At 46.8% G+C, this 14,560-nt stretch overlaps 1 protein-coding gene across 1 annotated transcript; it reads left to right on the top strand.

Annotated features, from left to right (window-relative positions):
• Window positions 1-12,165: 12,165 nt before the first annotated feature.
• Window positions 12,166-14,227, top strand: LOC307036898 (zinc finger MYM-type protein 1-like). The gene is made up of 2 exons (XM_079677525.1): window positions 12,166-14,131; window positions 14,163-14,227. Exon 1 carries the CDS (start codon window positions 12,286-12,288, stop codon window positions 13,963-13,965), a length of 1,680 nt encoding a protein of 559 aa, XP_079533651.1. The 5' UTR covers window positions 12,166-12,285; the 3' UTR covers window positions 13,966-14,131; window positions 14,163-14,227.
• Window positions 14,228-14,560: the final 333 nt, after the last annotated feature.

The raw sequence follows: 14,560 nt of genomic DNA, 5'->3' as shown, positions 1-14,560 counted from the left end.
CTAGAATAGCCGCTTTACCTCACTTTTTAAATCAGAGGGATAGGATTAGCGGTTAAAAAGTTATTAAGCATTTTAGAACGCTACCTCTTTGAAGCCGCGGGCGGCTCGCTCGGTCTTTAAGGGTTAAAGGCAATGTGAGCGTCCTTTCCCATTGGATAACGGATAATTGTACACCCGGAAGTAAGTATTCTCCTTACGGTCGATTAATTTGACAGTGATATCTCCACTACTCAACTCAAAAACACCATATTATCTTTGTTAATCAAACGACATTGATAGGTTTAAATTGTGTACAATGCTTTTGTGTTTTTCCCCTTCAATTCTGAGAAACAACCTGTTTTCTCTGAAATGTGGAGCGCCAAAGAGACTACACTACCCACAATCCCCAGCTATTATTGTGACGACGCCTGTCCGTTTTGCGACAAACCTCGTGATAAGTCAACAAGCTCTGTAATTTGAATGAAACATAAATTCATACAAAAAAAATCCAACCCTGTCTCCTAAAAATTATGTTCCCACAGAACTAAACAGCATTCTCAATTACGTTTAGCGAGAAATGTATTTTCTCCCACATTACGTTTGTTATGAACGTATCTTAAATACGTTTATTTTCTACATATCTTTGCCATTTATTGTCTTGCTTATAATAATGATAATAGTCAATTATAAATATAAGTTTAGAGCACACATTTGAAATTGAGAATCGGGCTCGATATAAGGTCTTGACTCGGTCTTTGTACACGCCGGTCTTGGTCAAGACCGGACACAAAACTAGGGCCACAAGGGTTGGTGGAGGGGGTCTGGAGGACGGGTTTGGGCTGATAGCCCAGGGGCACAGCGGAGGACCAGGAAGGGGTCTCGGGCGGACGGCCTGGGGGCAAGCCAGAGTTCATTGTGGGGGTCTCAGGGCGGACGGCCCGGGGGCAAGGCAGAGTTCATAAAGGGGCGAAGGCCACAGCGGGCGAAGTCAGGGGGCAGAGCATGAGGGCGAAGGCAGCGGCTGGAAGAGTCAGGGGGCCGGGCCCGAGGGCGAGAGCCGCGGCCGGAAAAGTCAGGGGGCTGGGCTCGAGGGCGAAGACCGCGGCTACGGGACAACTCCGGAGGACGGGCAGGTAGGCGCTGAAGGGACAACTCCGGAGGCCGGGCAGGACCCGGTGTCGGCCGGACAGGAACCGGAACCGGTGGGACAGGCGTAGACGGGATCCTGAATGGAGCAAGGGCTGGTATCGATTGGACCACCAACGCAACAGGGCAAGGAGAAGGCAGGACCCCCAGCAGGACAGGTGTCGGTAGGATCCCCCACGGAAGAGGACAAGGAGTTGGCCGGACCCCCGGCAGAAGAGTAGTCAGCGGGACCCCCAACGGGACAGGACATAGCGTTGGCAGAACCCCCGGCAGAAGAGTAGTCGGCGGGAGCCCCAACGGGATAGGACATGGAGTTGCTAGGACCTCCAGCGGAACTTCCAATGGCACAGGACATAGGGTTGGCAGGACCCCCGGCAGAAGAGTAGTTGACGGTATCCCCAACGGGACAGGACATAGGGTTGGCAGGACCCCCGGCAGAAGAGTTGTCAGCGGGACCCCCAGTGGCACAGGACATAGGGTTGGGAGGACCCCCGGCAGAAGAGTAGTCGGCGGGACCTCCAACGGCAGAGGACATGGAGTTGGCAGGACCTCCAGCGGAACCTCCAGCGGGACCTCCAACGGCACAGGACACAGGGTTTGCAGGACCCCCGGCAGAAGAGTAGTCGGCGGGACCCCCAACGGGACAGGACATAGGGTTGACAGGATCCCCGGCAGAAGAGTAGTTGGCGGGACCCCCAATGGGACAGGACATGGAGTTGTTAGGACCTCCAGCGGAACCTCCAACGGCACAGGACATGGGTTGGCAGGATCCCCGGCAGAAGAGTAGTCGGCGGGACCTCCAATGGCACAGGACATAGGATTGGCAGGACCCCCGGCAGAAGAGTAGTTGGCGGGACCCCCAATGGGACAGGACATGGAGTTGGCAAGACCCCCAGTGGAACCTCCAACGGCACAATACACAGGGTAGGGACTTGAGTAGGGACTCGAGTAGGGACTGGAGAGGGGACTTGAGAGGGGACTTGAGAGGGAACTCGAGAGGGGACTCGAGAGGAGACTCGAGAGGAGACTCGAGAGGAGACTCGAGAGGGAACTGGAGGGGTGACTCGAGAGGGGACTCGAGAGGGGACTCAAAAGGAAACTCGAGAGGTGACTTGAGCAGGGACTCGAGGGGGAACTTGAGAGGTGGCTTGAGAGGGGACTCGAGAAGAGACTCGAGAGGGGACCTGAGAGGGAACTCGAGAGGAGACTTGAGAGCTGACTGGAGAGGTGACTGGAGAGGGGACTCGAGAGGGGACTTGAGAGGGGACTCGAGAGGGGACTTGAGAAGGAACTTGAGAGGACACTTGAGACGGTCGGTTCGCCGACAGAACACGGGGGGCTGGAGTCGGTCGGAATGCCGAAAGGACACGGGGAGCTGGCGTCGGCCGGTATGCCGACAGGACACAGGGCGCTGGCGTCGGCCGGAGAGCCAACAGGAGACGAGGGGCTGGAGTCGGCCGGTACGCCGACAGGACACGGGGAGCTGGCGCCGGCCGGAGAGCCAGTACTGGAGCTGAAACCATGGCTGCTGGGGGCGGTTCTGGAGCCGGAACCATGGCTGTTGGGCACGGAACAGAAGCCTGGACCCTGGCTGTGTAAGCCAGGTAATGGAGCATGGAAGCATGGCTGTGTGGGCCGGTACTGGTGCACGGATCCATGGCTTTGTGGACCAGAACTGAGGCTGGGATCATGGCTGCTGGGGCCAGAACTGGGGCCGGACCCATGGCTGCTGGGGCCAGACCTGGGGCTGGAACCATGGCTGTGTGGGCCGGTTCTGGAGCCGGAACCATGGCTGTGTGGGCCGTTACTGAAGCAGGCACCATGGCTACTGGGCACGAAACCGGAACACGGAACCATGGCTGTGTGGGATGGTACTGGAGCACGGTACCATGGCTGTGTGGGCCGGCACTGGAGCACGGAACCATGGCTGTGTGGGCCGGTACTGGAGCTGGGACCATGGCTGCTGGGGCCTGTACTGGAGCCCAAAGCATTGCTTCTGGGGCTCGGGCTGCTAGCCTGGACCTGCGACTCCTTGTCTTAGGAGCCTTTTGGAGGCTCCGTGGACCTCCAAAAGCCAGACGAGTACCCGAGAACGGCTCCTGGACAGGAGCAGGAAATGGGGAAGAAGCAGGGGTTGACTCCAGATGGAACACACAGAGACGTATGGTGTCAGGTTGGGAATTGGGAGGCAGGGGGCTAGCATGCCTGGGGCTAGTAGGCCGGGAATCACAAGTCGAAAGGAAGTCCGAAATCCAGTCAGGTAAGAACTCAACAAAAAATTGTTTCTATGTTGCCAACCGGTGCGCCTCTACCAGAGCGGCCCTCTTCTGCTGAACACTGGGCGCTCCCTTCCACCAATCAAAGCAGCAAGCCAAAAAAAAGGTAAAATTCTGTAATTCTAGATCAAATGGATCATCCGCTGGGTCCATTTATGGTTGGTTCATTCTGTCAGGGTTGAGTGAAGCAGGCAGGACCAAAATCCAGATTTCAACGAAAAATTCCTTTATTCCAAGGAAAGCGTCAAAAACAGAACACTACCCTGTGGCACAGTCAAAGACAAACAATTAACCAACAATGACAGACAGAAAAACCAGAACTTAAATACACACAAGACTAATCACACAAACAAGACACAGGTGAGGAGGGAGGAGAAAACACATTGGCTCCAGGTGAACACAATCGGGTAATTAGGTAGGAGGGAAAACGGACAGAAAGCGACAGGCAAGACAGGGGGTGAAGACTTTTCAAAATAAAACATGAAACCAAAGACAGAAAAAGACAAGACAAAACACAACACAGACAGATCGTGACATTGGTCTCAGCATGGTGGTCTTGACAACAACACTATCAGTTTGTTTGTGTCTCTCTTTAGGTTCTGGTAATGTATTCCTGTATGGCCAGCCCATCCAGAATACAGTTGGCTTTGCATCTTTTGTCTGGTGTTCTTCTTCTGTGATTGTCTTTGTTTTACACATTGCCACAGTATACATTCACACATGCACTCACACACCCCTGGTTCACCTTTCAACATTCAACTACTGATTGAAAGAGCAAGAAATATCACACCACTTAACAACTTACTATAGGTGAAAAATAACAGAAAACACCCAGCACATCATTGCTACTACTGAATTTCTGGCATTTTCCATTCCCTTTTCCACCGATTTACTTCTCCTAACTATAATATATCTATAGTTTTCTTATAACAATGTATCAAATGACAAAATAAAAGTGTCTGAAGGGACTTAAATTCACCAGAGGATCGAAAACTTGCCTCCAAATGAATAATAATGTGTATCTGTAACTGCTGGATGTGTAAATAAGTTGCAGTTTGCTAACCACATCGCTAGTGAATTAATTTCAGTTTTTCGCACTCTCGCGGGAATATCTCCGCAATGGAGCGAGCTTAAGTTTCATATGGATGACATTATAAGCACTACCATGATGTGTCTTCCAATATATAATTTTTTTTTTCTTTCGATTGCATGATATAGCCCAGCGCAACACCTCCGTCAAGCATGTTGCCACTTGTTTGTACCATTTTCAGGCGATTTGTAATCTGTTCTAGAAAAACGATGTGTTTTTTAGGATTTCAAGAAGCATATAGAACAAACAATGGATGTATTTTATGAACATTTATCCATGCTGAAAGTAGATTTAGATGTGTTAGGAGTGAGATAGAGATTATTATCTAATATATGCATCTGATGAAGCATTGCATGAAGTCTGTTGATGATCAGAGGCTGTTGTTGGGGCTGCATAAACGTTTTTTTATTTTTGTTTTGTAGATAGACCATGCAGGCCTCAGAGAGTTAAACTTGGGCCTGCGACCATAGTTTTATTGTATTTTGTTTTGAAAATCCACAGCGGAGGTTTGTGTCGTACTACATGCAGTGTATTTTGCATATCTCTCAGTAGCCAACAATCTGTGAGTCTGTTGGCTCGACATAAACTTGTGTTTAAAATAATACTACATAATAAATGTAGTCTAAATTTCATAATAAGAGGTGTAAAACCTGAGAGGATTTTAAATCGCATTTGAACTAAATGCTTATTCAATCTGTAGTTGTATTTGTATTGTTGATTTAATGTGTGAATGAGGCGATATAGAGAAGGTTAAGCTGTCATTATTAGGCTGTAATTTGTTATATACTGTTGGAATGGGTAAGCAGGCCTATTGTTTTTGGATATTTGTGGAGTTAGGTGGTCCATGAGTGTTTTTTATTGTTTAAGTGGTCGTTGGTATGAAAAAGTTTGAGAAACACTGCGCTAGTGGATTGTCAAAGGGGGAGCCTCGTTGCGGGGAAATTATACAGATGGCTAGTCCGCCCCTGAAAGTGTCTATGCAGACGTTATTATTAATAATAATTTTTACAAAAAAATTATTACAAAAATGAATCAATTTTTTTTAATACATTTTTTATTTTTTTATTTTCCATTTTAATTTTGTAATCATCTCGCGACCCCCACTTTGGGAACCCCTGCTCTACCACACAAAACAACACCATTTATATAAACACCTATCATGACAGGACACCCACAGCCAAGTAACAATTACAAATGAATTAAGTCGGCACGGCGGCCCACATTGAAAATGACTTAGGCCTACCTTTGAGGATCAAATCACTTAAACACAAAGTCAATCCTCCTGTCCTTTTGGATGAAGCACTTGCGGGTCATTCAGCTGATCCTTTGTCCCTCCAGTTTATCATTGTAACTCAATCTTGAAAATGACTCGGTTAATAATTTCACAACGGTGTCATCACTACACTATCACTGAAGTGAGCCATCATGAACGAACTTATGCTAATCATAAATCTATCGATCATAAATCTATCGATTAGATTTATGATTCGAAAATAATAAAAGTAGGGTAGAAATGTGGATATTATCTGGCTGAACAAAACGTGCATTTATCTAACAGGTTCGTTTTCCACGGATCTTATTTCGAGCTATTTTCCAAAATCCTATGGAGAAATCCTATTGCTTTCTGTCGAGGGAATCCGAGCGCGGCTTACTTCCGGGTTTTTACGACGCGTCACTGCACCACTTGCATAGACCTCACAGCGGGCGGAACTTGTTATAAAGTCCGCGAAATAAAGCCCGCCCATTTAGAGGGAAGATATAATTGGTCAATTGTACTGTCATTTGACATTACTATCTCATTGAGTTACTATAGCTGGCCCTCTGTGAATGTAGAGAGGGACCAACAAGTCCTCCCGTAACACGCAGAGACGGCATTTAACCCTTCACATTCCAACAGAAACTGAACCGGCAGATTCAAATGATTTATTTCTTTGGAAATGTTATTTTAAATACAATTAAATCAAGTTGTTTTGGTAAAACTAATGAAAAACATAACAACAAAAACATATAAAAAATAATATTTCAATATATATATATTTTTTTTTATGTTTTCAAATATTATTTTTTAGAATATCTTAGGCCCTCAAAGAGGGCCTAGAGGGCCCTGACGGCTCGCCACTGGAAAAACATAATATGTGTAATTCATGGCACAATTCAAACGGGATCGAAAGATAAGTTTTCTCTCTCCATTGACTTCAATACATAATTTTTCCGAAATAAGGTCCCATGGACCGTAAGTAGATGGGCGTGACTTCGCCACTCTATGGACGTAGCCGGCCCCGGGGCGGGCCGAATGCGCGCGCATCTCACCGTATAAAAGGAGGCCGAATAAGTAGCTTGGTCCACGGGCCTTGCCCCAGGCCCGGTTCCCCCGGGGACCGGTGGCTTCACATGATATAGGGTCGACCCTACTTCATCACAGGCCGCCGCCGCTGCCTGCCGTGTGATGTCCCTGGGATATCACGCCGCATTACACTTTCCAAAGAGGACCGTGTTGATCTCCTGGGAGCCCCTGTGTTTACGGAAGGGCTCAATGGATCGATCTCCTTGCTCACGGGATAAGGAATCGCAGCGTGGCTGCTTCTTGCCCAGCTTTAATACGTGGGCGCGCGGCCCTCGTAAAAGAGTGGCCGCGGTGCGTTCAGGGACCTCCGCAGGAGAACGGTGGTTTACGTTTGTAAACTCTAGTTCCAGAGTGATGTGTGTGTGTGGGAAAAATGCATTCAGTAAAAGCAATTGCATTTATCCCAGAGTAAGAGTCATCTCTCTCCACAATTCCACTTTTCCCAATAATGTCCGTTTCAAAGAGACGGCATTGTGACGGTGCGCGCGGCCCCCCTCCCCCGAGGGCGATGCGTTCAAAGACCTCAGTAGAGAGAAGAGTCACCGCAGCGCGCGCTCCTCCTCCTCCATAGGCTTTCCTGCAGACGAGGGAGCGCAGCGCGACGGTGAGACGAAGGGAGAGGTGCCAGTGTTACCGAATAAGATGTGGTCCGAACAACTGGTGATATTCTATAACGGTATAGGCAGATGTATCAGGGGCGTGGCCTTTGTCGAATAACCAGGAAATACACATTTCGATCGCTTCTTTACGGTGGTCCTGAAGTGCAAGACAACACAGCATTTCAGAAAACACTACAGCATTTCAGAAAACACCACAGCATTTCAGAAAACGCCGCAGCATTTCAGAAAACACTACAGCATTTCACAAAACACTACAGCATTTCACAAAACGCCGCAGCATTTCACAAAACGCCACAGCATTTCAGAAAACGCCACAGCATTTCAGGAGACGCCACAGCATTACAGAAAACACAACAGCATTTCAGAAAACGCCACAGCATTTCACAAAACACCACAGCATTTCACAAAACACCACAGCATTTCACATTGGACGGAAAGGGTACTCCTTTAGGGAGAACACTTCTTGTTTATGATTGGACAGAGCCAGCCATAGAAGCACTCCTGTGATTGGTTGTTTTTGTTGCCAGTCAAGAAATGACGCTTCGTGATTGGTTAACGCCCGACAGCGCAATATGTCCCAACCCAACACATCAGCCGTTAGCACCTAGCACACACTCAGAGCTCACAGCTCCTCATATCTGTTCAGAAGCTGGACAAAAGTTAAACATGTACAAACCACAGACTATCTATGTCATGGCGAATACAGTCGCTGCTTTATTTATGTCTGTATGACCCTGTTGTGAGTAGGGGTGCACCGAATGGGAAATTCTTGACCGAAACCGATACCGAAAATAGGAAACAGTTGGCCGAAAACCGAATGCCGAAAGGCCGAAAATAAGTCTGTCCTCATAAGCAAAGTAGTAAACATTGTATAAAGATACATAAAGTGAAAACTGGATACAAAATCCACAATCAATTACAAATTAAATTACAATTTCAAGAATCTGCAAATAAGGTGGTCTGTCCTCATGAGCAATGTAAACAACATTGTATCATTTAGATACCGAAAGTACAATATATTGAACACTGTGCTGTTGTCATTTCCCCCTAATGATAACCTGAGATGGTGAATTATAACTCACAATGAAAATTGTTCAAGAAAGTGGGTATAGAGTAGACATGTAGAACTAGATAAGCTTATGATAAGCCAGCCTTGTCTACTTATTAAGGAAAAGTGGGAGGTTCTTTTTAATGAACATTAGCTTCTCTGCTTTATCAGCCATAAGTCTGTTCCTCTTCTCATCAAGCACATGAGAGGCAGCGCTGAACAGTCTCTCGCTGTCAGTGCTTGTGATTTGATCTTACTCCGCATATTTGTCCGGGTGTTTTGATTTCAAGTGGCGGAGTAATCCCGAAGTGGTGAAAGTCTTTGCAGTTACACCCCCTCGAGAAATGTCAGCGTAATACGTTTTACAAATCGCAATCTGCGCCTCTTTCTCTGATATTTTTAAATATCTCCAAGCGGCAGACATGTTGGCTGTGAGCCAGCCGCGAGCATGGTCGCGCGCTGTGCTTGTCGCCACGTCATCACAACAACACGTTAGCTTACCAAAGTAACCCTGTTCTGTGACATTCGGTGATATTTTTTCGGTACTAGAACCCTTTCGGCCGAAAGCCGAAAGGAACTTTTTAACCATTTTCGGCCGAATATTGGGTGCATCCCTAGTTGTGAGTGTGGACGGAGAAGCTACAGGTTAGTTTAGCCTGATGGATCCGATTCCATTCAGAAAACACGCATTTGAAAAGCTTGCCGTCTTGTCAGCAGACTTGTCAAAGCGTTAATTTATGGTTTTTACTAACCGTTATCAGTATGTAGTTACTTCGGCATCACTTTGAAACGTGTATTACAATTAAATCACGGTCAAATATGTTCATTTTGTTGTATTTGGTATCCCCATAGGATTTACATGGAGATATGCCCCGCCCCCTCTCCAGCGCGTCTTGTTTGAATGACAGGAGCAAACACAGCTGACAGCCGTGGTGAAACTCGAGCGATTAGAGCGATGCGAATATTGGGTAGTCTACCATAGTATTTACATGGAGATAAGCCCCTTAAAAACCATGAATTAATAAAGCATTAATTCTGTGTTTACTCCTGTCATTCAAACAAGACGCTGGAGAGGGGGCGGGGGTGATTGATCAGGCTAAACTAACCTGTAGCTGCTCCTTTCACACTAACAACAACGTCATACAGACATAAATAAAGCAGCAACTGTATTCGCCATGAAATAGACCAGGGGTTCCCAACCTTTTTCACCCAGGACCCCCCAAATGACTCCTGTTGGAATTTGCGACACCCCAAAACTTTGAAACTTTAATTATCGCTGTTGCCGATCTGCCCCCCTGCCCGATCTGTACTGTGCATGTGCGAGATGGTCTGCCATACTGGACAACTCCGTACGGCAACCCAACGAGGACACTTAACACAGTGGCGTTTGGCAAAGCAAAAAAAGAAAATGGATTTAACTTCTGTTTGGCAGTTATCATACTGAATAAATATGTACTGTGAATGTATGCAAAAATGTATGGCATATAGCTGTCTAACAGAAGTTAAATCTATGTCTCACTTATTCTGACAATGTAATTAACCCCAAATAAAAGAACCCAATAAAAAGAGTTGTTAAATAATAGTGAAGTCACGTTGTCATAACAATAACTCATCTCTCCCGGTTTTTTGTGTTCTTTTTCTGCTTTGCCAAACGCCACTGTGTGAAGTGTCCTATTACAGTTGCCGTATGTAGTTGTCCAGTATGGCGGACCATCTCGCACATACGCAGTACAGATCGGGCAGGGGGGCAGATCGGGTAGTGACAGCCGTGCCTGGTAACAGCGGTTACCCCCCCCCCCCCCCCCCACACACACACACACACACGGCAACAGCGGTAATTAAAGTTTAAAAGTCTCAAAAATGCTACAACTACTGTCACAAACTGGATGAATGTGAAGTGTTTTGTTAAAGGAGGATGAAAGCGTAATTAAGGAGCACTATAATTGGAGTGACTTTGTTAGTTATTGGACTCAGGATTAATGAATTTGGATGCCCGCTGTATCAAGAAATTAAAGGACGGCGCAAGTAGAAACAATTCACAAAGGGATTCAACTGTTTAAAACACATGCTCAAAGTAAGCCGGATTTTGGCGATTTGTTTATGTGGATTAAAAAAATCGTAAATAATCTACAAAATGGAGGAGACCGATCTGATCGGAGCAACTGGGACAAATCATCCAACTGAAACAGACACTTTACGCGCAGAAGAAACATTTCTATTAAAGAAAAAATTATACATTTCTGTCTTTGTATGCTTTTATTAGCTACTAACTTGCAAATGTATGCATCATATTTATTTCAAATGTCGAAGAACAGGACACTTCAAAAGAATATACTATGTCTAATAAATAAATGGTAATATGGTTGCATAGGCCTGTATAAAACTAAAATGAAAAACTGGCATATTAAGCAGGTACATCAAATGCTTGTCTGCCATGGAACAGGTAGCAGAGAGAAGACGAGGTTCAAGTAGGTTCATTAATGTGAACCTTGGGCTTGCACGCCCGCAGCCAGGGATGGAATGTCCGGTGTAATGTGAGTGACAGCCAGTCTAAAGTCGTTGTGAACGTCCAGTGTGTTGCGTGCTTTTGTTTTGATGGCAACAAGTGCGCTGAAGGCTGTTTCTGATAGATATGTCGTACTGAATGGGAGTGTAATCCTGGTCGTGGCATGCAGTGTGATCTTTGGAGCAAGGCTTGGTCCTTTGAGAATCACAAACTTTTAAAATCCTTTTTCCTGGTAGTATGAGTATGAGCTCATCTTCGCAATCCAGGTATTCCACATCCTCAACTTTGGCAATAAAGGGATCTAAAACCCACAATTCCTTGGAGACATACTCGTCTATGTCAGCGAACCGTGATTACATTTCCGTTTGCAGTGCGTTCATATGGCGGATGAACTCGCGACGTACAGGCAGCGTTTCACATAGGCGAAGTTTGGGGGGGTTCCCGGGGTGCCCGGCACCCCCTGGTGGCCGGAGTCTTTTTTTTGTTTTTTTTTGTTATGATGTACAGATAGTAGGTGGCCTAGATAAATATAACTCTTGAACGCTATATCAATAAATGCAAACTCAATAAACATAATAAATTTAAATCCACAAACATATTGTCTCAGTGTGTACTACTGTCAGAGACAGAACATTACTCAAAAATGAGTCTACACAGACGATCTGTGCAGCTGCTGCGCCCTCACACGCTGCACGCACATGCGCACTTTGAGCACTCAAATTCAGACAAGTCGAGTCTGCCAGCCGCCAAAACCTGACAGGAGAAGACTAAAAAAATGGATATACGCAGGTTCTTCGGAACCAAAACAACTCCAGTTTCGGATTCAAGTTCCAGCGCCACCGTTGCTGCCACCCAAGCTGCACCTGCTCCGGACCCGCCAGTCCCGCCTCGCCCGTCGACCAGCCACCACATCTTGGCGCCGGTCAGCACCGCAGCTCCCGCCGCTTGCAATCCCTGTGAGACAGCCTCTGATGGCGGTCAACTTCCCAGTGACCTAGGAGATAAAAGTGTGGGCCCCAAACAGCCAGTACTTCCCGTTTTCCCAAGACACAAAATTGGAGATAGAAATCGTTGCTTTTCTGCATTCTTTTATAACAAGCATCCGTGGCTGGAGTACTCGGTTTCAAGGGACGCAGTGTTTTTTTTTTGTTGCCGCCACTTTTCCAAGGAGATTGGAGAGGAGGAAGACACACTAGCTAAACAAGGCGGGCGATATTGGAGTAAGCTAACTGAGAGGCTGATAAAGCATAGCTCTTGTGAAAAACACAAGGCCTGCATGAGACTGTGGGAGGGCTACAAGGAAACTGAAAAGCATGGATCTGTCAGAGTCCACTTGTCAACCAGTCACCAGAACACAGTGGATAAAAACAGGGAGTATTTGACAAAGGTCGTGGATGTCGTTAAGCTGCTGTCTCAACTGGGCCTCCCTTTCCGTGGACATCGGGAAATACAATGGAGAAAAAAGGAAATACAAGAAAATAAAAATGAAAAAAAGCACACAAAAACAGTCGATACAGAAACAGATAAAAGCAAGCCGGATGATGATGATGAAACAAAGGGAAACTTTTTGAGTCTGTGCGACTTCCTCGGCAAGTATGACCCAAGTTTCCGCAAAATGCAGGATGAGAAGTACTTTAATTGTACAAGTCCAGATTTTCAAAACGAGGTCATCTCTTTGTGTGCAGAGCTAGTCAGAGAGGAAATAGCAAATGCAGTGCGTGAGACTGTTTTTTTCACGGTTATCGCGGATGAGGCCAAATCATCAAAGTCTGAACAACTGTCTGTGTGTATCAGATATGCAGAAAAGCTACAGGTTAAGGAGCGATTAATCTGCTTCATTGACTGCTCTGCCTCCCGAGATGCTGCTGGGATTGTTGAGGGTATCAAGAAGGGGTTGGAGTCATGTGGACTGCAGGACGTCCCAATAGTCGCACAGTCGTATGATGGGGCCTCAGTTATGTCTGGGCATTTAACTGGAGTGCAGCAGCGTATCAAGGAAGATTACCCCTTTGCCATCTACGTACACTGCATGGCCCATAAACTTAATCTGGTCCTGGTGGAATCATGCACAGTCAACAGAGACATCAAAATGACGTTAAATGTTATTGATAAGCTGTACTCCGTGTTTTCAGAACCAAGCAACCACCACAGGTTTCTGGCAATGCAGAAAACACTCGAGATGAAGGCAAAGGAAATTGGGCAACCCAGTGACACGCGTTGGGCGAGCAAATGGCGATGCGTCTTTGCGGTTAAATCACATTATGTGCCTATCACACGCTGTCTGAAGGAGATGGTGGATGAAGGAGAGAAATGGTCAGTGGAAGCAAGTGGGTTGTATAATCACATGACCACACCTGGCTTCATCGCCTGCCTCATTATCCTTGAGGACCTACTGCGGGTTGTGCACGTTGTTCACAAGAAACTTCAGTCCAAATCCACAACACTTGCAGATGCTGCCTCCACGATCAACAGTCTGAGAGCACACTTGAGGGAACGCAGAGGAGAGGAGGAAGGTTGGCAAGACATATGGAGCCAGATCAAGCAGTTTGGCGAGGACGTCGGCATGCCAGTTGCCACTGCAGAAAGTGACCCCCCCTCCATGGCAAAGCGAAAAAGAAGTTCAAGACCCCCTTTGTCGCTTTACCAGTATGTAGTGGGGGCCACACTTGGGCAGCGCCAACGAGATGAAAGGAATGAGGAAATAGACGGACAATTTGAGGCTCACGCCATCTACTGTCATTTATATCTCCCTGTGCTGGACAATATGATGGCCGAGTTGGACAGACGGTTTTCAGGTGAAGGCATTGAACCACTTCTGAGAAAATATGCAAGCCTCAAGATCGTCAAGGTCTCACTTCAAAAAAGAAGAAGAAATTTAGATCGCAAAATAATTAAACAAGCGAGTGCCTGTTTTTCCTGGCCAAGGACAGGTTCCTTGAACACAACACGAGCGTAACGTGTCTTCACATGGTTATGTCTCGTCTGAAAGGAGTTAGACTTGAGTGCTTACGGAGAGCACCGGAACGCCGCTCCAGCTCTTCAAATATTGCAGTACCCAGTGCTTGAATTGGGCCGGTACTCACCGGTACGCAGTACCGGCACTTCTGATTTTTACCCATGTGGTACCGGCACTTCTTACTGAGTACCGGCAAGGTGCCGGTACTCAGTAAAATGCCGGTACTCAGCCGCCGGCAATATACGTATATATTGTAAACGCAACGCAGCGCAAATGTGGGTCTGACTCTGCCTCACAGAGGGTGACTGGCTGTCTACATGACGTGGCCTGCTGACATTGCCACTTTCATACAGATCATACTAATGCCCTCCATTGGTCTCTGTGTGTCATTCAAGCTCGGGAGGGTGTGTGTTGGTGTATGTGTGGCGCGAGCGAGCGAGAAAACGCGCGCACCGGTTACGTGTATTGTTGTTAGCATCTGGTGCTAGCTAGCTGCGCTAACGGATATAAGGAGCTTTTTCAACAACAAGGTGGAGGGAAAGTCCTTTGCTGTCAGACTGAGAGGCTGATAACTACAGCTCTGGTGAGGTAAATT

Source organism: Notothenia rossii (assembly GCF_949606895.1).
Source record: "Notothenia rossii genome assembly, chromosome: 4".
NCBI lineage: Eukaryota > Metazoa > Chordata > Actinopteri > Perciformes > Nototheniidae > Notothenia > Notothenia rossii.
Note: the sequence above shows the minus strand (reverse complement) of the source record. Positions and strands in the feature narration are given on the sequence as shown.

Coding starts and splice junctions, on each gene's coding strand:
- LOC307036898 (XM_079677525.1), top strand. CDS start 12,286: ATGAGACTGTGGGAGGGCTACAAGGAAACTGAAAAGCATGGATCTGTC.